The sequence below is a fragment of the Pseudonaja textilis genome, chromosome 2, assembly GCF_049901715.1.
Source record: "Pseudonaja textilis isolate UNSWEBS1 chromosome 2, rPseTex1.2, whole genome shotgun sequence".
Lineage (NCBI taxonomy): Eukaryota > Metazoa > Chordata > Lepidosauria > Squamata > Elapidae > Pseudonaja > Pseudonaja textilis.
In genome coordinates this window covers 27,915,427-27,939,483 of record NC_141991.1, presented here as the reverse complement: position 1 = coordinate 27,939,483, position 24,057 = coordinate 27,915,427, and the positions used below count along the sequence as shown (strand labels likewise).

General features: G+C 37.2%; 1 protein-coding gene across 3 annotated transcripts in view; it reads left to right on the top strand.

Annotated features, from left to right (window-relative positions):
* PRICKLE2 (prickle planar cell polarity protein 2) overlaps positions 1-24,057 on the top strand; it is a 340,264-nt gene that overhangs the window by 248,689 nt on the left and 67,518 nt on the right. For all 3 annotated transcript variants that reach the window (XM_087923606.1, XM_087923607.1, XM_087923608.1), the window contains one exon: positions 4,540-4,653. In XM_087923606.1, the coding sequence (XP_087779732.1) occupies positions 4,540-4,653 (114 nt within the window). The remainder of the gene's footprint in view (positions 1-4,539; positions 4,654-24,057) is intronic.

Here is a 24,057-nt window from a genome sequence, read left to right as displayed (position 1 = left end):
AAAAGGAGATGGCAAGATTTATTTATCCCAAGTGATGTAAGAACCTAGTATGAGAGAACTTAACATATCATAACTTTCATCTGGGTATTCTCTTTTAATGATGCATTCATTTTCACAGTTAAGAAAAAGGTATGTCAGATGATTCTGAGGGCTGATAAAAGTCAAAGCCTCCGAAAATGATTTAATGGAGACTTGAAGGATTTATCTATCATAACAAGGAAATGAATTCACCCAGGGAGGCTGGGCAGGTAATTGTGCGTCAGGGAGAAAATCTATGATAGGCAACAACTGAGTTTACCTGAATAGATATGTATTGAAAGAGATCCATTTTTTCTTAACAATCTGTAGTTCATTTTAGGTGATGAAGTACAGGTCAGGACCTACTTTCTTTACGAGGTTTTCTTTTGTCAGCTTAAGTTTTCCCAACCCATTTGCCCATGCCTGTAGAGCTATATTTTTCCAGACTGTTGAGAGAGAGTTCCAGCAGACCTCTAGAAAATTTTCTAGTGGAAATACTTAAAACCATTCTACATTGTGTTATTATTGATTCTGTTTTGTGCCAAGAAACAAATACTTACGTGATAACCCAATTGCCTTTCAAGCATCTTGTCTTGCCAAATGTTCACTGTCTTTATAGATACTTGCCTTAGGGAGTTGCATGTCATGTTTTTGGAGCCAGTCAAGTATAAATGAGGTGAGTAATTGTTGGCTGCTATCATTGCGGGTGACAATTAGAGCAACTTTCAATCTATCAGATGTGTTGAGAACTTTGTTAGATTCCTCCTTGGACTGGATTGTGGACGGAAGGAGAGAAATAAGTGGCTAAATGGTCCCTACAGTTATGAGGAGTAGCTATTTTAATTTTACCACCTGTGTCCCTTCCTGGGAAAATACGATTCAACCACTATTATTCAGATACCAGTCTTCCAATTTGAATATTGTAATGTACGTCATTTGGGTTGGCCCTTGAAGAAACCTTAGAAATAATAATGGTAGGAAAAGGGGGCAACTGAACTTCTGTCAAATGTTTTTCAGCAGGAGCATATCACTGGTGTACTTACCTCAGTTGTCCATGTCAACTAAGTCCATGTTGTTACATATAATTCTCTACATGGTGTGAGATCTGTCTTCCTGAAAGTATCCTAAGAAACTTTGATATCCTAAGGCTTCCAATTTTGGTTATTACAGAATAACCAAAGAAAGGTTCAGAAGAAAGATCGGTTGGAATCTACTGGAGGAGGACCTTCTTTGGGATGGCCCAAGCTATATGAAGTTCCCTTCCATTTGAAACTTGGATATTCGAAAATAAATATTTCAGAAGTACTATGATGCTCATGGGAACCAATTTGCCCATAAACTCTTCTCTTTTAAAAAAGAGTTTTGAATTAAAAAAAACAATGGGAAGCTAGCATCAAGAGCTTCAGGCTTTATCTTTAGACCCAAGAATATCCCAAGACCTCCTATGGATGGATGACTGGTTATGTATCTGCAACCCCACGTTTTGCTTTAAAATGTAGTCAGTATTCAGAAGAAGGTTAGCAAGGTAGCAAGGGTGCACCCTCAAAGCTAAAGAAGCTGGCAGAAAATAGCCAGTGGTGGCAGTGGTGGGATTCAATTTTTTTTACTACTGGTTCTGTGGGCGTGTCTTGGTGGGCGTGGCAGGGGAAGGATACTGTAAAATCTCCAGTCAGAGGTGGTATTTGCCGGTTCTCCGAACTACTTAAAATTTCCACTAGCAGTTCTCCAGAACTGGTCAGAACTTGCTGAATACCACCTCTGAATGGTGGTGTTTTTTTTCTGAATGAGTTCCATCCAAAGCTGTTTTGTGAAAATACAATCCTCTTGTTTACTGAGAGCATCACAACTATTCTGAAAATTCTACATGTGTGAGTTGTCAGATGCAAATCAAGCCTAAGATGTTGAGATGGCTATATTAAGAAACTTAATTTCTTCTTTCCTCTACTTCTCCCAATGTAAAACGTAGCTCTTTTGAATTCTGCTGTATAGTGCAGTGTTGGTGTGGTGTTGGGGGTTTCCGGTTCAATGTGTGAAGGGTGAAGGATGTGTGTTTGTGTTTATTTTCATGGTCATGTTCATAATGTGCACGGAAGATGGTGTTTGATTTCATTGTACGAGGTGCAATGACAATAAAGTAAACTTAACTAGACTAAAACCCGAGATTAGAAATTCAGTAGACATTTAATCTTTCGTCATTCTTGCACATGGTGTTAGATCCAGACCGTCTTATAGAGTGTGGACCTGCAATCACAAATAACATGTCCCATTGATTTTGGTTGGTTTTTTCCAAGTATGAATGATCCTAGATCTAATCCATCAAGTTTAGAACTTCTTTACAGGAGATTGTTCTCCCTTGTTTAACATCTGTACTTCTTTCTTATAATTATTTATCTACTTTTGACCTGTTGTTTTATATATACATATATTACAATTAAAACTACAATCTGGATAGTGAATGGAGGCAGCAGAATAAAAGTCAAAGAAGAAAAGCACAAGGTTCAAAGTTCTGTAAATAGAAGTGGAATAAGTGTGGCAGAAGAAAGTAAAGATATTACAATAGAATCAGTAAGACATAAAGTTAATAGATAGAAAATGTGATGAAGCAAGAGGGTTTTACTCTTGTGAAAGACTCTCATGGGTGAAGATTGTCTGTCTACATGGCCTTAGGTATCTTGGAGCCAGATTTTAAAAGTACTAATGATTTAGGCACAATTTAAAAGATTATAAGCTTCAGTTGTCAAAATGTTCACGGGAATGAGGATTTCAGTTTCAATAAATAATTGTTACATTTCCCCCATTTTGAAGAACTAGTTGTTATGTTAATAGAGATAGAAAAGTATGTCTGTCAAAGACAGAACATTCTGCAATAAGCATCTTAATTGAGGTGAAAGATTTAACTTGGATGGCCAATTAGAGATCTTTGGTGGTATGATATTTTGAAGTTCAAGATTTGAGAAGTGTGGCCTTCTAACAAGAGGCTGACCCTCTATTGTAGAATTAGCTGCCTTTTTTTTTTTTTTTTGCAGCATCAGAGCAAGATCAGTGAATACTATTCAACAATGGCAGGAGACCACTGGTATATTTTAGCAGTATCTCACATTCACTCACTCATTCAGAGCATGCATACCATCCAATTAAACTCTCCTTGATGGCCAAGATATAGTAGGATGTGAAAAATCCCCTCGGAACATTCTCAGAAGTGATTTTTGATGGACTAGAAGATGGGACTTCAAATTTCTCTTCTCTCCAGCTTTTTAATAGGCAATGGTGGCTTTTCTTGGCTGAATTATTTGTATTTCAACACCATTCATACAGTGGTCATAGTCATTTGATAAGTAGTCTGGTTAGATCTTAAGATGTTGCTTGCCATGACTGTACTATGACAGAAGGTAAAATGTTAAAAACATTTTGATATATTTGGAGATATTCTTGTACAATTCTTATTTTTATAATTTCAGATCTTTTTTCTAGTGATCACAGGTTTTCAATTTTGGCATCTGGCCACTAACTTATCCTATAAAAGCTTGCTCCCTGTCCATATTTTATGTTGTCCTGACATCAGAATAGGAGGCAGAACAGATTATTCTAAATCATAGATTGTTTTACCATAGTTTGCTAAAAAAAACCACGAATAAACCAAGGTTCACATAATGTTCTAAGCCAGTTTCCAAAGCACCGTGAGTACGGTACAGTAATGCCAAAATGAAGATAGCTTTATTCGGACTAGGTTGTGAAATGAAATATAACATGCCCGTAGCTAAATATTAGACCCTTCTGCAATCTGATGGGTATGGCATTGTAGTCAAGACTTCTTTCATGTGGGCATCAGACTACATTGTACTGTTTGTTTGGAAATTTTAGCCACAGCAGTGGAATAAACAAGAGCTGTCTGTACATCATAAACGCCCGTATTATAAATGGAATTTCCTGGGACTGGTCTCGTTGCACTGCCTAGTCTGCTGCACTTTTCATGATGTTTTTTAATTACATACTCTAGGTCTTAAAGAGAAGTTTTAGTCTTCCGACAGATTTTATCTGCTGATTATTTTCACAAATTGTTACAGAAAAAGCCTTCAGGGCTGCAGTGTAGGTGGAGGCTCAGTTACCCAGTCATAGATTGGATGCCAAGGAGCAGCGTCTTAACCTATGCTTACAAAGGCAGGTGCTGACAGTTCCATCTTGCCAAGGGAAACATGCTCACATTCTGGAGACTAACCGAGAAGACGGTAAAGAATCAATCTTGGCGCATTAGACAGAAAACAGCTAGTCTCTCTCTCGTGCGTTGACCCTTACGCCAAACAAATTTCCGCTTCTGTCAAATGGGCTTCCTCGTAAGGAAGGTTGTCTGTCTTTGCTTGTGTGTGTGTGTGTGTGTGTGTGTGTGTGTGTGTATTGCATGCATCTCCAGCTGTTGAGTAATTATTGCTGCTAAGAATATTTGGTGTGTTTCTTGCTATAAGCAAATATGTCCCAACCAAAATCCAAGACATTATACTGCAGCCCTCCTTTTCTAACCTTTAGGTTCATCAGTACTACAGCTGTCTACCAGAAGACAAAGTACCCTATGTCAACAGCCCTGGAGAGAAAGCCCGTATCAAACAGCTTCTGCACCAGCTGCCTCCACATGACAATGAGGTAAGTCATTCAGAAATCAGCGAAGAAATACTGGAGCTCACCTAGCAGGGGACAGGCCATCATTCTGATGGTTGAGTTGTGCGTACCAGCCAACTAGCCAGCTCACTGAGTCCTTTGGCAGAGGATTTGTTAAAGGTTTATTTTGCAAAACCCTTGGCGGTTTTGGGTGGGGTGTTAAAAAAATATGGAAGAAGTCACCGTTCTCTATAGCTGCTTTTAGTTAAATGAAAAGGCCTCAAATCCTCACATTTCAGGCAAAAAAAAATGCATGTTTATCTAGTGCCTCTTTGAATTGTTGTATAAATAGTTCATGCTTTAACTTTCTATGTTTTGAATTTCGATTCCAGTCCAGTTCATAAATAAATTATATTAATTTCAATAAAATTTTGAAGATCTAAAGGTACACGAAGTAGTGTATGTTCTTAGGAAAGCTTTTTAAAAGTAAGAATAGTTTACAACTTCTGAAATAAGTTGAAGAAAAATCTACAATTTGGGAATGAGTAGAGATATTGAGTTGATGTTGATGGTAATGGGATACATCTGTATTATAGGAAATGTTTTACCAGCATATAGCATATTTCTTCAGGTTTTCTAAAAATTATATGGGGTCAATTAGCCTTACAGTTGCTAAACTTTCACTTTTCTTGCTTTTGTAATAAATTGGGCAATTGAAAAAAAAACACTTATACCAACAGTCATATTATTCCTTCTAGTCATATATGGCTTCACCCTCAGGGCACATTAAAACAGGCAGCTTGTGCTATTTCTACAACACACAACTCTAAGTGCCAGTGCAAAGAAAGGCCCAAAAGACATCACAATAAGTGGGTGAGAAAATGCAGAGCAATTTTAATGGAAACAAGAAAACTTATTTAGGAAGTTGATGGTGCCTCCAGCAGAGGGAATTTAATTAAAAATAAAAAGGATAAAATTATTTGGGGTCAAAGCTAAATGAGGGAATGCTGGAAGGAATATTTTATTTTTGTATGGGAATGATGAATAGGGGAAATTAAATGAAAATGATGGGTGGGGAGCCATAAATGCTGTTAGTATGTTGAAATGCTGGGTGGGGTATTTCTGGAAGTTAAAGTCCATATTAAACTTGCTAAGGTTTAGAAATACGGAAATATGGTAAGGTGGTTCAGTTAGAGAAAAAGGGTTGCACATTTACAATGGTTGAGGTTGACATATCGAGCAGCTGTGAGATTTGTTTAATGTGTTTGCAGGATGCATCCCTGCCTGAAGAGTAGAAGAACACTGTCATTGTTTCCCCAATGTAAAAGAAACCCTAGCAAGAATGAACACAGAAATATGCAAGGATTTTTGCTTGTCGCTTGACAGATTGAAAATGTACCACAGATACATTGAGTGAAATGTCAGAAGTGCATTGAGGCTTTATGCCAGGCAGGGCATGTGCAGACCAGAGTTTTTCCTCTTTTGTAGGTCATAGAAAAACATGAATGTAAAATAGTAGGCTGAGAAAAAGTGTTTGCTGAAGTGAAGAGGCCTGAATTAAGGAGTATTTTGGGTAAATATAGAGTTGAAGATTGGTTGTTGGATGCAGTAAGAATATAGGATAGAAATAAAGCATATGTAAAAATAAAGGAAATGCTCAGTGGTTTGGCATGTCTGATGTCTTCCTTAGTATTTTTTGGAAAGCTTTGCAGGTTAATGCTGTGTTTTTGGTTAAGATCTCACAGGATTGCCAGAGATAACCTGAAGGGCATGTATGCATGCACATATGTATCTAATGGCATATTTCTATAGGTAGCAATATGGGATTTTTTTTCTCAACAGCAGACTTTTTTTTTTCTAAAGTCTTTTTATTTTCTGAACTGGTCCTCTTCTTAATCCTCGGGCCTGTCAGTAGATGAATTCTGTGTGCTTTTAAAGATCTGCATGTTAATGTTTCATGCAGATGTAGAAGATGAAGTTGAAAGAATCCAAAAGATGGTAGAAACTTGACTGAGATGTTTTTGGAACTCGTCTGGTCAATAAAAGTGTATAAAATAGCTCAGTCATGAGAGACTGAAAGCCACATGAGTCCTCTCTTCTTCAGAAAGAAAGGATTAATTGGAAGAGAAACTGGAAAGAAACCTCCTTGAATCTACCTTGAAACTAATGTAGGTCTTCCTTTTTCTAAATCTGTAGTCCCACTGCATCTTGTAGGAGACTGTTGCATAGTCAATTCAACTTTTCCCATGAACTGATAGCCATCTCAGGCAGCTTGCAAAGTGAAGCAACCATTCAATCAGACACTCGGGAATTCAGAATCATCCCTTTCAGGAATGGTTTCCATCTGAACCAAACGTTGTTCCTCTTTCTGTTGGCTTGATCACTGAACATGATGACGTCAATATTTCCACCTAAGGCCCAGGGGTGTTAAACTCGCATCGTCACAGTGATGTCATGTGACATATCGGGACTTTTTTTTCCTCCTTTGCTAAACTGAGCGGGGGCAGGGCCACTATGTAACACATCCAGCCCATGGGCCTTGAGTTTGACACCACTGACCTAACGAAAGTAATGGAAAGGAGGTGTAGGGGGAGTAAACACAGAGATGTGACCAAAGCATTAAGCCCACTACCAAAGTACCGATGTTCACCCCACACCATTGCTGTTTATCTCACTTTCCTCCAAGAAACATAAATGAGCGCTCTCCCCTCCTCTTATCTTTATGATAACATAGTGATTTAATTTAAGCGAAGAGATAGTGAATAACCTAAGATTAATAGGTGAGCTTCATGGAAAGAATGAGTGTTAAGCTTAGTTTTTTCCGCACTAAGATGGGGCTCTCATCATTACTCAAAGGGTTAGGGATCTGTAATAGGCAGTTGTTACCTTGGCCACAGCATTTAGGAGCTTAACTTAGCCTCGTGTCCTATTAAGAATATCATATGTTGCTGGGGTTTTGAGACTTCCTACAGAAATTGAAGCTCAAAAGCATCTCTGTGAAATAAGGTCATAATCATTAACATCTATTTTTTGGGGGGAAAAGCCTTATCATTATTTAAAGATAAATAGACACTGTGGATATGGCAGAGAAAGATCTTGAAATCAAATCACACAGAAGAGGGAGGTTAAGAATAGTTTTAAAGAACACAGCTCTTCCCCAGTTCTGAAACAGGGTAGTATGATTTTTTTATATTAAAACTGTGACCTAAATATCCCATTTAACTGAAGTCCTAGAACTAATGATGCATTTTCAAAACCAAGATGTCAAAAAATGGTTCTCACATTAGACATTTAATTGCACCTTCTTTCAAAATGTCAATCCACTCTCAGCATTCGGTGAACTTCTTAAATATTCCAGTTAGGAAAATAAAGACATAATTTATTTTAAAATGATTGAGAATAACATTTTCTGGACACTCAAAACCACCTAAAAAGCATTGTTCCTACATACAAAGAAGTATGCAGCCTGACCAGGACTGTCACTTTTGACAGTATAAAATTATAGCCTGGAAATTATAAAATTATGATTTGGAAGGACTTTCTAAAGATTTCTAGATACCCTCTGAAAACCTTGGGTGCATCCATTAGGAATCTTTAGAAAGTCCTTCCAAAGTATAATTTTATAATTTCCAAGTTATAATTTTATACTGTCAAAAGTGACTGTCCTGTTTTGGTGCAGCAGTTAATAACAATTGAGTTAGAAATTAAAGGTTCTAGTCCCACCTTAGGCACAAAACAAACTGCATGACCTTGGGTCAGTCCTGTCTCAGGCCTTTGAAGAAAGTAATGGCAAATCTGAGACTCTTGCCAGGAATCCTTCAAGCAGTTCTCCAGGCTGTTGTCAGGAGACAAGACTGATCAGAAGGCATAAAAAAAGGAAAACTATGAAACATGTTACCAGATATAAACCATCATCATCAATTATTTTAGCCATTGCCTATCCAATGCAGGATGAAGGTCTCTTCTGCATGTTTCCAACCTATACTAAGTTGGTGCTGACACTTACTGATCAGAAGATAGACCTTTGGGATGTTATGTCCCCAACCTGGTCCTTCAGATCACTAAATGGTATAATCATTACTGTTGCAATTGAGTCTACCTGCCTTGCTCTTAGTCATCCTTTCCTCTTTCCTTCCAGCTATCCCAGTTTCTGAAAAGTTCTGAGTCTTTGTCTAATGTCTCTAATGAGTCCGATTTATTTGTGTCTGAAATGAAACTCTGGCTAGATTTGGTCTCTGGTCCATTTATTTGCTTTCTTGGCTACCTATGGTATTCTCAATGTCTTGTCTGACCCTAACACACTTTCTCTACTGTGCTGCTTCAAATACAAGTTTTGTTTCCATGGAATATCACAGAGAAAACCATTCAGCACATAGCTAAATATTTTTTACAAGCCTTTGTTAGTACTCTACCAAGTGCTTGCCTGGAGCATATTTCTTCCCTATTGGTTTCTTTACAGATGATAGTCAGTCCTAAAACGCAAACACTATCATCCACTTAAGTTTCTTCATTGTCTTGAAATAAGGAGAGAATTCCTTACTGTGAGAGGTTGAACAGCCGGCCTCTTGAAGTTTGAATGTCCCATCACTGGAGGTTTTCAAAGATTGGACATCCATTGTCTGGGGTGGTCTGAAGATTTCTAGCGGGGATAGGAGGTTTGACTACAAGAGCTCCAAGACCCCTTTCATCCCTATGGTTCTATGAAACGTAATTGCTCTACTGTGCTACTTGATTTTAATTAGTAGAGCTTGCAGACAGGTATCAGCATAGTGCTGTTTATTTATGATTTTATGCTATTTAATTGTCCCACTGTGCTGCTTGATTTTAATTACTAGAGCTTGCAGACAGAGTAGTAGCATCAGCATAGTTCAGGTTATTTATGTTTTTTCCCCTACAGTTTTAAAATTACACTCATCTTCTAACAATCTAGCCTCTTTCAAAATATATTCATTACATAGATTGAATGAATAAGGAGAGAGTAGCCAGTTTTGTCTCACTAAGTCAAACTGTTTTCTCAAGTTTCATCAACTATGGTTTCTATCCTGTCTATAGGTTTTCAAGAGAACAATGACATGTTCTGAGATCTTATTTTCCTAAGAACATTCCACTTAACAGATAACAGATAATCAGAGTTGGAAGGGACCTTGTAGGTCATCTAATCCAACCCCCTGCCCAAGCGGGAGACCCTACACCATTTCTAATAAATGGCAGTCCAATCTCTTGAAAGTCTCAAGTGATGGCACTCCCACAACTTCTGAGGGCAAGCTGTTCCATTGGTTGATTTTTTCTCACTGTCAGAAAGCTTCTCCTTATTTCCAGGTTAAATCTCTCCTTGTTCAGTTTCCATCCATTATTCCTTGTCTGGCCTTCGGGTGCTTTAAAAAATAGCTTGACCCCTTCCACTCTGTGGCAACCCCTCAAATATTTGAACACTGCTCTCATGTCTCCCCTGGTCCTTCTCTTCACTAGACTAGCCATGCCCAGTTCCTGTAACTGTTCTTCATATGTTATGTTAGGAATATGAGTCACCTAACAGGTATTTGGGTTAGAAATATATAAACCAGGATACATTTTAATACTGTCTCTTTAAGAGCATGCTAAAAACTACAATTGGGTGTAGTTACTCAAACGGCCATAAGATGGAGCCAGAAATCTGGGTTGTTTTAGTCTTAGTCTTAATCTCAGAAGAGAGTGTGTCTCAGTCTCTGTTTCCTTCTGTTGGAAAGTATTGCTGTTCCTCCATTTTTTCTAATTGACTGATATTTCTGGATTTAATGTAAGTCTGATACTGAACTTTTTTTGACACTGGACTTTGTTACTGAATTATCCCTGGATTGAAAAACTGACTGATTTACCTGTGAATGACTTTGGACTGCCTATTTTGAACTTTGCTTAAACTTTCTGGAAGTAAAAACCTACATTTACTGTACAGTGTATCTGTGTACTGTGTGTGTATTATTCAAACACTTCTCTCAAATACGTCTCCCTGTATGCGCTCATTCTCCTAATGGGGAATTACCTCAACACTGGTTATGAGCCCAGGCCATACCAGGCTCAGATAACTGAGAGTTAGTGTGAATGCACAGTACTGTATACAGACAGCTGTTTACTGTTTAATTGTGGTTTCCTATCCTGATAAAGATGGCACAAGACACTTCAACAAGTCTATCACTCGTAACTCGGTTGGATGGAACAAACTATGTTTCCTGGTCTATGAAGTGCAGTCTACTTCTGTGTAGAGAAGGTTTATGGAATATAGTTCAAGACCCATTGGATGTAAATGTTTGGGATCCAGAAAATGAGGATGATGCCAAGAAGCTTGCTGACTTTAAACAGAACAAAGAACGAACTCTTTGTATAATTGGACTAACACTGAATGACCAGCAGCTAGTCCATACTCATGGAGAAGAGTCTGCTGCTAAGTGTTAGGAGAATTTGAAGAAGATTTATGTTCGTGACAGTGTAGGTGTACACATACATCTTACACGTAAACTGTTTAGAGCACGTCTTCTGAAAGGTGGATATATGTTAGCTCATTTAAACTTCATTAAAAGAACTTTTCAAGAGCTACGTGAAAAAGAACTGATAGTTTCAGAGCTGTGTCAAGTTTACATCATTCTTTCCTCATTGGATGAAAGTTATGATGATTATGTATCTTCACTGGAAGTCCTGCCCAGAGATAAACTGACATTGACTGACATAAATGGAAGGTTGTTAGAAGAAGCAAGAAGACGGCTGGATAGAGACCAACTGAGGAAGGAACAACCACAAGAAGAGGATTTGTCTTCAACTGCCTATACTGTTAGGAAATATTTTTCTAGTGGGGCTAGGGGACATATAGCTAGATTCTGTAAGAAGGGAAAACAACAGAATACTGATAAACACCAGAAGGCTAAGAAGACTGTTAGTTTAGCTGTGTCTAGCAATTCAACTGTAAACCATGATTTGTGGGTTGTTGATAGTGGAGCATCGCAATGCATTACTAAAGATAGAAAAAGGTTTGTAAAGATGTCCACGAGTAAACAACATGTATCATTGGCAAATGGATGGAAGATCAGGTCAAGGTACTGCATATTGTTCCTGTATAAATGAACATTTAACTATGTTATATGTACCTAAACTGAAATTTAATTTGCTATCAGTAAGGGCTTTAGTTAATATTGGTTATGTAGTAACCTTTAGGGGAGATAACTGTATAATAAAGAAAGAGGGTAAAAGTGTTACTGCTACTTTAGAGAATGATTTATATGTGATACATGATGACCAATTGAAGATGGCTAACTCAGTTTATAAAAATGTTAAGCCACATGATGAATGTATATATTTACTGCATAGACATTTAGGGCACATTAATTTCAAAATGCTCAAACAAACTGTTGAATTGTCAGAGGGAGTAAAATTGAAACCCTGTAGCAAGTATTTAAACTGTAATGCTTGTAGCCAAGAGAAAAGCAAGGTTATTCTTGCAAACAGACTTAATGGGTTTAAGACCAAAGAACCTTTAGAGGTTGTGTTTGCTGACATAATTGGTCCTAAGAAACCTAGTTTAGGAGGTGCCTGTTATATTTAGAGTATTATGGACTGTTACTCACAATATGTTTTCTGCTATCTTTTGAAAAACAAAACAGAAACATTCCAACATTTCTTTAACTGGCTAAGGTTTGCAGAGAGAAAAATGAAAAGTAAAGTAATTACTCTAGTTACTGATAATGGGACTGGGTTTGTTAACAAAAGATTCCAAACTATGCTGAAATTGGCTGGTGTTCAGCATAAACATTCTGTACCTTACAGACCACAACATAACTCCTTTATAGAACGAAGAGGGCAAGCATTACAAGCCATGGCTCGCACTATGTTATCTGATTCAGGTTTACCTGAAACACTGTGGGGTGAAGCCATAATGTGTAGCAATCATGTTTTGAACAATGTAGTTAATACAACAACTGGAGAATTGCCATTCACTCGTTGGCATGGCAGAAAGCCAAATTTAAGTCACCTACAGACATTTGGAGCTCCAGCACGGGTGCATATTCCCTTACAAGTAAGATTGAAAGGACAACATAGAGCTAAGAAGTTATTTTTTGTGGGTTATGAGGCCAACCATAGGTCATTTAGATTTTGGGATCAAGGTACAGCTCATGTTTATTGTAGTGCTAGTGCAAAATTTCTCGAGCACGTTGGGTGGGATAAACTGGAACAGGAATCCAGCAATGATACTATTATTGACACCCAAATAGTCCCTAAAGATAAAATCAGTAAACCACAAATAGCCATTAAAGAGGAAGAGGAAGCACAGGAGGAAGTAGGAGAACAGGGTCAGGAAGAGGTAGAAGAACAGGAGCAGATGGCACAGGAAAGTCCACCAGTAAGCCCTGTAATACCAAGACCTTCAACCCAAGTAACACAACCACCTGATAGATATCAGGCTAGTGTTGTATGCCAAGTGAACAGACTTCCAAGCAATTATAGTGAACTAAAACTGTATCCTGCTAAGGATCAGGCTGCTTGGCAGAAAGCAATGGATAAGGAACTGGAATCATTTAAAAAGTTAGAGGTATATGAAAATGTTAAGTTACCACCAGGTAAACATGCCATAGGATGTAAATGAATATATAAACTTAAGACAGGCATGGATGGGATTGTTACCCATAAAGCCAGGTTAGTAGCACAAGGGTTTAATCAGACAGCAAATGACTACGATGAAGTGTTTGCATCTAGTCTGAAGGCTACTACATTAAGGGCAGCATTAGTGTGGGCAGCTAAGGAGAAATACATTGTAAATCATATGTAGAGAGAGCTTATCTGCATGCACCATTGCAACACACTATATATTTAAAGAAACCTTTAGGTATCAAAGATGATGATACAACTGATTGCTGGAGATTGAAAAAGAGTCTTTATGGTTTGAAGCAATCAGGATATGAGTGGAACCAATGTATAGTTAAAGAATTAACTAAGATAGGTTTTGTAGCTGCCATGGCTGATCCATGTTTGTTTAAAATGGAAACTAATGGTATAATTTCATTATTGCTTTTATTCACTGATGACATGGCATTAATCACCAAAACTGAACAAGAAGCTACTGAGATAATTTCACTATTGGAAAAGAAATTTAAGATAAAACAGGAGAAATCAAACAATATCTTGGTTTAAAGATAGATAGAACTAGGGGAGGATACAAAATCTCATAGGCAGATAAAATTAACCAATTACTAAAAAGTTATAAAATGGAACTTTGTAAGCCGGCTAAAACACCAATGAACCAGGAGTTTAGCCATAGTGATGTTCAAAGTCCTGTTTTTGATAAGAACATTTATTAGCCCTTGATTGGTAGTTTATCTTATCTCAGTAATTGGTCAAGGCCAGATATCGCATACAGTGTAAATCAATTAGCGAGATTTAACACTGAGCCAACTGAAAGACACTGGCAAGCTGCTAAACATGTGTTAAGATGTCTGAAACAAACAATGCATTATGCATTGTATTTGGAGCCTAAAGATGAACTGAATTTAACTGCATATGCTGATGCAAGTTTTGCTGCAGACATAAATACACGAAAATCTACATTGGGTACTACTGTATCATTGGGAAAAGCATTGATTGGATGGAGGTCTATTAGACAGAAACATCTAAGTTTGTCAACAATGGAGGCTGAATTCTCATGTTTGTCTTTATTATGTAGATTTGTATAAGCAATTATTAATTGATACGGGAATTAATATAAAAGATCCTATTGTTGTTTACGAAGATAACCAATCAGCAATACAGATGGCTTCAAATATTGCTGTTAAAACAAGAACAAAACACACACATTTAAGATATTTAAATGTGAGACAATGTGTGCAAAGTAAGATGATTAAGCTAGAATACTGTATGTCAGAAAACAATATAGCAGAACATTTTACAAAGGCCCAAGGCTCTATAAAGCATAAGGCTACCTGTGAAGATTATGGACTTAGAATGTAAGGTTGTATATATTGTCTAACCCAAAAGGGGAGAATGTTAGGAATATGAGTCACCTAACAGGTATTTGGGTTAGAAATATATAAACCAGGATAGACATTTTAATACTGTCTCTTTAAGAGCATGCTAAAAACTGCAATTGGGTGTGGTTACTCAAATGGCCATAAGACCGAGCCAGAAACCTGGGTTGTTTTAGTCTTAGTCTTAATCTCAGAAGAGAGTGTGTCTCAGTCTCTCTTTCCTTCTGTTGGAAAGTATTGCTGTTCCTCCATTTTTCCTAATTGACTGATATTTCTAGATTTAATGTAAGTCTGATACTGAACTTTTTTTTGACACTGGACTTTGTTACTGAATTATCCCTGGATTGAAAAACTGACTGATTTACCTGTGAATGACTTTGGACTGCCTCTTTTGAACTTTGCTTAAACTTTCTGGAGGTAAAAACCTCCATTTACTGTACAGTATATCTGTGTGTGTATTATTCAAACACTTCTCTCAAATACGTCTCCCTGTATGCGCTCATTCTCTTAACGGGGAATTACCTCAACATGTTTTAGTCTCCAGTCCCCTAATCATCCTGGTTGCTCTTCTCTGCACTCTTTCTGGAGACTCAACATCTTTTTTTATAGTGTGGTGATCAAAACTGGATGCAGTACTCTAAGTGTGGTCTTATTAAGGCTTTATAGAGGGGTATTAATCCTTCACTTGATCTCGATTGTATCCCTGTGTTAATGCAATTTAGGATTGCATTAGCTATTTTGGCTGCTGCTGCACACTGCTGGCTCATATTTATCTGGTTGTCCACTAAGACTCCAAGATCCCTCTCATAGTTACTGCTATTGAGCCTGGTTTCACCCAGTCTATATGTGTCCTTTGGGTTTTTCTTGGCTAAGTGTATTTTACTTTTCTTTACATTGAATTTCATTTTGTTAAATATGGTCCAGTGTTCTAGTCTGTCAAGATCCATCTGGATCTTAAGCCTATCTTCTTGAGTGTTAGCTATTCCTGCCAGCTTAGTATCATCTGCTAATTTGGTAAGTTCCTCGTCTATTCCCTCATCTAAGACGTTAATGAAGATATTGAAGAGTACTGGGGCTAAGGCAGAACCTTGTGGCACCCCACTGCTTACTTTCCTCCATGTAGACTTAGACCCATTAAGGACTACTTGTTGAGTACGGTTTGCCAGCCAGTTGCAAGTCCATCTAGTAGTGGTGCTATGTATTCCACTTTTTATTAGCTTACCAAGAAGTAGGTTGTGGTCTACTTTGTAGAATGCCTTGCTAAAATCTAAATATATTATGTCCACAGTATTTTGCTGGTCTACTAATTTAGTCACTGTGTTGAAGAATGAAATAAGATTGGTTTGGAATGATTTGTTTTTAACAAACCCGTACTGACTACTAGTTATTATTTTAATTGTTTCTAGATGTTGCAGATCTGCTTTTTTATTATCTTTTCCAGTATCCAGTATTAATGTTAGGCTGTTTGGTCTATAGTTTCCTGGGTCTGTTTTTTGTCACGATAGACCCAATTAAAGGCTTTTCTGTGCTTAAATAGGCTCATATTGACTTATTTATAATATTCTTTGGATTATTCAATGTTCTAGCATGCATCAGCAATAATACTTCTTGTCCCTCAGTCTCATCTAAAAGAATATCTTATTTTCCATGATGATATCTAATTGGATGATCCCAAGTGTTTTTTGCTTACATACCAAATTGTGGATATTGTACAATAGTTTGCACACTGTTAAGTCTTTATTGCTTTTGGTTTGTAAATTAAGCTCTTCCAATCTGTGGTTCATTTTATCATTTTCCAAATCTGATGGAATAATTTGGTTAGAACCATTTACTGTTCTTATATCACTTGCCATATTTCTATAGATATTCTATCAATTGCTGTAATCTTCCAACATGGTCAAACTGGAGTAATGATTTATCTTCATCTTTTAGGACTAGAAATTCTTGTAAATAGGGAATATTTTCTAGGCTCGTTTGAATGTTAACATGCCTATTCTATAGAATTTCAGTTATTTTATTTTTGTTGAATTGGTTTCTATCTGTCCATTAGCATATTTTAGCAAAGCACTATGAGATTGGTATCTCAACCTGAGTTTGGAGAACTTTTGGAAGACTTCCCTTATTTTTCCATGTTTAGCTCCAGCTTTGATGTCTTTACAGATGTAATTGTAATACTGTTTCTTGTCTCTTCCATCAGCTCTCTGAATTTTTTGTTACCGTATACACTTGCAGATTAGCCAATAGTTTTAGGGTCCAAAACACATTCACTGGTTTATCCATGAGTATATACAGTAATACTTTTTAAGAGATACAGTAATGGACTGGCAGATAAACTGACCCTTAGGATTTTTTGTAGGTTAATTTTTAGAACTGGATGATCTGACACTATATTATCAATTACTTTATATTTTCTGTCCATATGGTTTTCTTGACATACAGAATACAGGAGCAACTTATCATTGTCTTCTCCTGTGCAGTATGAAATTATGATTTTGCTATTGTCAGTAAAATGATAATCCACCTCCAGCATCTTCCTATTTTGCTGCTACCCAATCTAGGTACCAGTGAGCTTTAGCTGGGCAGCAGAGATGACCTTAGATGACCCTAAGTAGGTTCTCTTGGCATTTACCCACATCCTGCCATGATGAAACAACAACCAGGTTGCAGCAGTGGTGGGCAGTATATTAAATGTATGCACTTGAAATTCAATCTAAATATAAATAATTTTAGTTTTCTTAGTTCTTCCAACTTTGGGTCATGGGCTCAGACAGTGAGTTTTTTTTAGCATTTGACATAATCCCTAAAAATCAAGAGCAGCCTTTGGCTCAAGGAAAGTTGTACATCCATGATGAGGTCACAAAAGAAAATTGAAGTTGATGTTCCTTAATTCTGAATCCCATGGATTTTTCATGACAGGTTTTTGTTTTTATTTTTCACTGCTGTTTCATAAAGTAGTGAATTTGTTGCCATATGTCTTCCCAAATATACCTACACATGCACACAAACACATATACACGAACAGCATTGAACACTTGTGGGGTCTCTGGCATTGTGAAACTAAATTGTGGCTCAGCAGTTATTGCTTGCCGCATAAAATTTTGATTTTGGATTTTGTTTAGTATCTCTTTTACTATAGAAAAACCTTCATGGGAAGGAACTTAATGGAAACTTTAATATCAAAATGAAAAAAGCTCAGAATAACATTCTCTAAAATAAACTTTACTCTGGGTTTCCAATTTGTTCATTTTATATTTTTTTGATATTCCCACATAGTTCTGGATTAGGATTAGGTTGTCTTAATGTACAAATAGAATAATTTTAATTGCTTTGCCATTATATAATTACAAAAAATGGAATGCATGATACAGTCAATATGAAAGTTGCATTCACTATCATATTTTCAGACTTTGCCGGGAAAGAAAATCCTTAGTTTAAGCAGGGATGCTCTCAACATTTTCTAGAAAAATTGCATTTGGGTTTTTAGTAGTATGGCTGAGATTTCACTTCTGCATGGGTCATGACAAAATTAAGTATTCTTTCATTTAATTTACATGTGCATTAACTATATATTAAAAATATTAAGATAATTACTCTACATTTATGAATGCAATAAACTCCTTTGGTTATGTTAAAACTTGCAGTTAGAGAACAAACTGTTATTACGACCACCTGAACTCATAAATGAAGTCATGATTTCATTGGTGTCAGGATAGGGAAGACATAAATCAACTACATTTTGTCAGGTGTAAAAGATCAGTTCCACCCTGGGAAGGTCCAATTAAACTGATTTATTGCTACTCATGCTTATGCAGAAGATTATTCTCAACTAACAGTTAGCACCTGCTTGTAGTTAGAGAAGGGTCAACAGAATTCAGGGGGGAGTTGACTTAGTTCCCTTATGGCTATGTAGGGATTCTAGGCTGTTCCTTCGTTTAACTCTGCTCCGAGCTTCTGCCACTCCTCCTACATTTTTAATGATTGCATGTTTATCTGGATATTACAGTGGATTTCATACTTCCTAATTCTGCTACTGAGCTGTGGTGGCACAGTGGTTAGAGTGTAGTACTGCAGGCTACTTCTGCTGACTACCAGCTGCCTGCAATTTGGCAGTTCAAATCTCACCAGGTTCAAGGTTGACTCAGCCTTCCATCCTTCCGAGGTCGGTAAAATAAGAACCCAGATTGTTGGGGGCAATATGCTGACTCAGTAAACCACTTAAAGAGGGCTGTAAAGCACTGTGAAGCAGTATATGTCTAAGTGCTATTGCTATTGGCCTCTAGGAACAAGATTGGACCACATTTCCCTGCCTGAGTGGGCAAAGGAGGCAGCAGAGCCCACAGCAGATAACTTGGCCTGCAGAAGCCTGATCAGTACAACCCGCCCTCCCAAGCTTCTTGTGATCCCCAAGAGTTCCCAACTCCAAATTTGAGAACTTCTGGCCTTGATGTTTAATAGTTTCATTTTTGCCTGAATATCATACAGAGGATGATCAGAACTGGTAGTCAATCAGAGGTGGTATTCAGCAGGTACTGGGCAGTTCTGGAGAACCAGTAGCGGAAATTTTGAGTAGTTCGGAGAATTGGCAAATACCACCTCTGACTGTTCCCTCCCCCATCTATTCTCTGCCTCCCGAGTCCCAACTGATCGGCTAGATCTTCTTTTGTTGCCCTGCACAGGAGAATGGAGCTGGAAAGTAGGTTAGTGGGGTGGGGAGGGATTGGCGTTTTTACGATAATCTTCCCCTGCCGTGCCCACCAAGGCATGCCCACAGATCTGGTAGTAATTTTTTTTGAATCCCACCATTGTAGTGAACGAAATACAGGTAGCCCTAGACTTACAATCACAATTGAACCCAAAATTTCTGTTGCTAAGTGAAACATTTGTTGAGTTTTGCCTCATTTTATGACTTCTTGCCACAGATGTTAACCTAAAACTGGAAGGGCTAGTCCTGAATCACTGCAGTTATTAAGACGGTAACACAGTTGTTAAGTGAATCAGGTTTCCTCATTGACTCTGCTTGTCAAAACGTTGCAAAAAGTGTTGCCATCACCCTGGGACACTGCAATTGTCATAAACATGAACCAGTTGCAAAATGTCTTAATTTTGATCAGGTGACCACGAGGGTGCTGCAACTGTCATAAGTGTGAAAAATGGTCATAAGTCACTTTTTTCAGTGTCGGTGTAATTTGGAATGGTCACTAAATGAACTATTGTAAGTCAAGGACCACCTGTGTACAGTATAGGGTTTAAACAGTGAGATGGAAGAAGATCAGTTATCACAGGATAACTGAATGGCTGATCTTATAATTGCTGTGGGATAGATAGAGTTACAAATGGATTCTCTTTTTAAAAAGCCTTTTGTAGACATTGCAAATTATTCTTGAGGTCTTCTGTAATCCAGTTAGCATAGGAAGGTTAGTTTCTTTTTTAGCGTCCCTTGTCCCTTGATATTCAGCACCTGATATTGGCAGCACCTGAATTTGTTTTCAGGTTGTTGTGTTAAGGATAAAGGTTAGAATACCTGGGCAAAGAAATAACATTTGCACATATTTTGCAGAAATACAATCATTTGCTAAAGAAAGAAGGTAGGGAAATTATTCACTTGGAACCTAACCTTGAGCGAGAACCAAAATACTTATTTATTTTTTGTTGCAAAAATATGTTTTAGAAAATTACAAATAAATTGGGAACTAGAATGAATTAATTTATTATCCCAATAATCTTCAAATATAGCTTTTCTTCTAAGCTTAGAAATAACCTGGGAGAAATCCCACTGGACTGAATGCAACTTATTCTAAATAAACATATGTAGGAATATATTATATACTAGTATGACGTGGCTTTGGCTTTATTATCCATAACTGTTTTGATTTTATGTATGCAAAGAGTGGGAAAGCGACCAAAATACATTAATATTATCCTGAAGCAAAATCTTTCAAGGATGTTAACCTTGTTTAGGATTTAAGATTTACAGAGGATTACAAAGAACCGTTGACTGAGGAAACAGGAACCATGACTTCCCTTGGCGGCTATGGACTGGCAAGCAGCTGTTGTGTTCCAAAGGGCTCTTTGGAGAGAGACTTCTATAAAGCAGGCCCAAGGCTCTGGAACAGTAGCTAACCCTGATAGGCAGCAGCCCATGCAAAGCTTGCTAATTTCCATGGCAGTGTCTCCTTGTCTAAGTTCATTAGATATTCAATTTCACATGATGAATCAGGCCAAAATGATTTTCCTACCAAGAGGAGATTCACAAATTTCCCTGAAGCGGAAATAGGACAGATAAAAAAACAGTGCAATTTTCTATAATCTCCTTGGAACAAGAGAAGAGGTACATATTATGTGAAAAATTGAGAAATTGGCCCTTTCTAGTTTCTGATGCTCTTTGCTGAAATTTTGTAGTCTTGTAAGTGCCTCTCCTATAAACTTCTGCCAACCTAGCAGTTCGAAAGCTGTAAAAATGCAAGTAGTAAAATAGGGACTACTTTGATGAGAAGGTAACAGCGTTCTATGCGCCTTCAGCATTTAGTCATGCCGGCCACATGACAATGGAGACCTCTTTGGACAGCTCTGACTCTTCGGCTTTGTAACTGAGATGAGCACCACCCTCTAGAGCCGGAAACGACTAGCATGTATGTGCGAGGGGAACCTTTACCTTTACTTAAATGCCTCTCAGAGGGACACCATTCTCAGATTTTGGTTTTATGAAGTGTGTACCAAGGGGCGATATTTTGTGATAATTTAAACTCATTTCTTTGGCCAAAGACATTCAGTATCCTATTTTTAAATAATAGGTCATTGTTTGCATTATTTGAATTTAAAAAAGAATTTTGAAAAAAAACCCTAAAAGGTATGCAAAGATTGGATACAAAATGTAAGCCAACTGGTGCAAAAAGGAATGGAGAAATTCATTTGCTTTAGGAGACACCACCTGATAAGTCAGGGATCAAATGCTGAGAGGAATCTAGAACCCAATAATTAAATGCCCTTTTAATTAGTTTAGCTTTAATTAGGTACATATTAGTTACTGTGTAGAGAAAAGGAGTAGGAGTACTATTAGATACACCTAAAATACAGTAGTCCTTGGCTTAATGTCCACAATTGCTGGTAATTCGAATCTTTAATATTATTATTTTGAAACAAAATGAAGGTTTCCTATTTAGCTTGCAGAGCTTGGATTCATTGAATGAGTTTACCGAAAATGTAAATATTGCAGAATATACAGCCTCATGCTACATAACTAAACTCCATTTCATGCTGAATATACTAAAGTATTAATGTATCTTAAATAGAAAACTATCTTTAGATAGATTTTTTTTACTCCAAAAGCATTTTATTAAAATAAATTTGATAAAAATAAAAAAAAATCTGATTTAAATTAAAAAATCCAATTTAAATTAAAAAAAAATCATTGATTTTTATCCACTCTGATAAAATATAACATGTCTATATAAAATATAAGTCTTTTATTATCGGTTGCATTGTTTAGTTCTTCTTTTGCAAGCTACCCAAGCCTTACAATTGAAGCAGCATAGATATCTTGTAAAGTTTAAAAAAGAAAAACACTGCCCCTCCGACAGTTACTTTCAGAGACAAATGGATTTCGAGCTAAGGAACGGAAAGCTGCAGAATTATTCCACCATAGAAAAGCTTTGTGGAGAAAAGCTTTCTTGTCTCTCACAGACTGCCAGGACTCTTCGGGGTCATTCAGTGGAACATATGCAGAGTAGATAAAAGCCAGTATTTCTTAAAGGTAGCTTTATAAGACTTCTAGACAAATTGACTGGAGGATGTTAAGCCCTTTTTTTCCTGATCAAATGTACATCTGTTCAGAAGTAAATGGTTGGGTGGGGTGGTAGGCAGGGTTGAAGCAAACCAGTACATGAGGAGATGCCAAAGGAGGGCAAACTCCAGGCACCTTCTCTCTTGCTCTCTCTGTTTCTGATCCTGTTTTTCTCTCTCAAATATGGGGGTGTAGCAAAGGGATGGAGTTCTCTTATTAGAAACTTGAGAGGATCTCTGGCGTTTGAAATTAACCCACCTGAGAGATACGGTTAGTTATATGCCGCCCTGAGGGATAATTATATTCAACTCCTGTCTGGTACTATAAAATGCGTTATGCCATTCCAGGAAAAATTTAAATATCTGATTTATTTTTGAAGTTCCATTTTTCTTGAGAGACCAGTCTACTTGAGAGAATGTCTCTTTCTATTCGGCCCTCCTCCTAACTGAGATCAGCCTGAGGGTTTGCCTGTACTTGCCACAAGCTAATATTGCAAGTTTTTATTTTTGAGAAGAGCCTTCTCTGGTAGCCACCCCAGTTCTTTGGAACACATTTGCCGGTGAATTAAGAGATTGAACCCCCTCTGACTAATTTCTAACAAGTCCTACATGCACATTCTTTAAGCAGGCGTTAAATTATTAATTTTAATTACTGGTTATACGAAGGACTTGGAGTTTTATGTTTTATTATAATCCAATATGTTTTGTTTAATGAATCAAATGATTCAGAATTCAAGGATTTGTTGAACAACTCCTATCACATCAAGTTTATATCTAAACAAGTTCTTTACTGTTATGGTTATTGTTGAAACCTTTCTTTTCTATATTTCCCCTCCACCTTCTTCCTTAGTACCAGAGTCACAATTCTGTTTCTCTCTTTATCAAAGGGGCTTTATTATTGTTGCCATATTTTGAAATATTTCAGTTGGACTTCTATAGTGTTTCCAGCACGTATCTCCTAACCTTCTCATTTTTCAGTAGAACATATTCAGCTTGCCAAGCTGCAGAAAGCCTTTTTCATTAGGAGTTCTTGAAAAGATGCCAGAGGTATATTTAGATGTGGTCATAAAGCTAACTGCCATCCTAGGAGTTCCCACCAAATCTGATGGGGCTCCATTCAGTTGGGTTACTTTAAGAGTGTGTCCTTAAGCTACAGCTATACTTTGCTCCTTGGGGTGTTGCATTTTTTGTCAGTCTAACACATGCCTTAGCATGTTTTTGATGATTCATTAGCCAAAGGCCTTAATATCATTACTAACATCAGTCATGAGTCTGCCTTTTCACAGATACATATACTACCTTGAAACTTCCATCAAATATTTTGGTCAGTGTATACATACATACATACATACATATAATATCACAGCAATAGACCTTGCTGTGTAACATGAAACAGGTTAACTAAGGAGTGAAGATCTCTTGTTGCCAGAGACAAGGCTGAAGTTCTGATTGGTGGACCAATAAGTGATAAATCCAAATTAGTGGTTGCCAAGAAACTTGACTAATATTACATATTGTACTACTTATATATTATTTATGTTCATGCACGTCACGGATGTTTACTATTTTTAGGAAGATTTCAACATGATTTGCACAATTATCTAATCATGGACAATTGTTTTGGGGGCTCCAGGTCAAATGATGAATGAGTTTTAAGTTATGGGCATAGGAACAATCTTCTTGACAT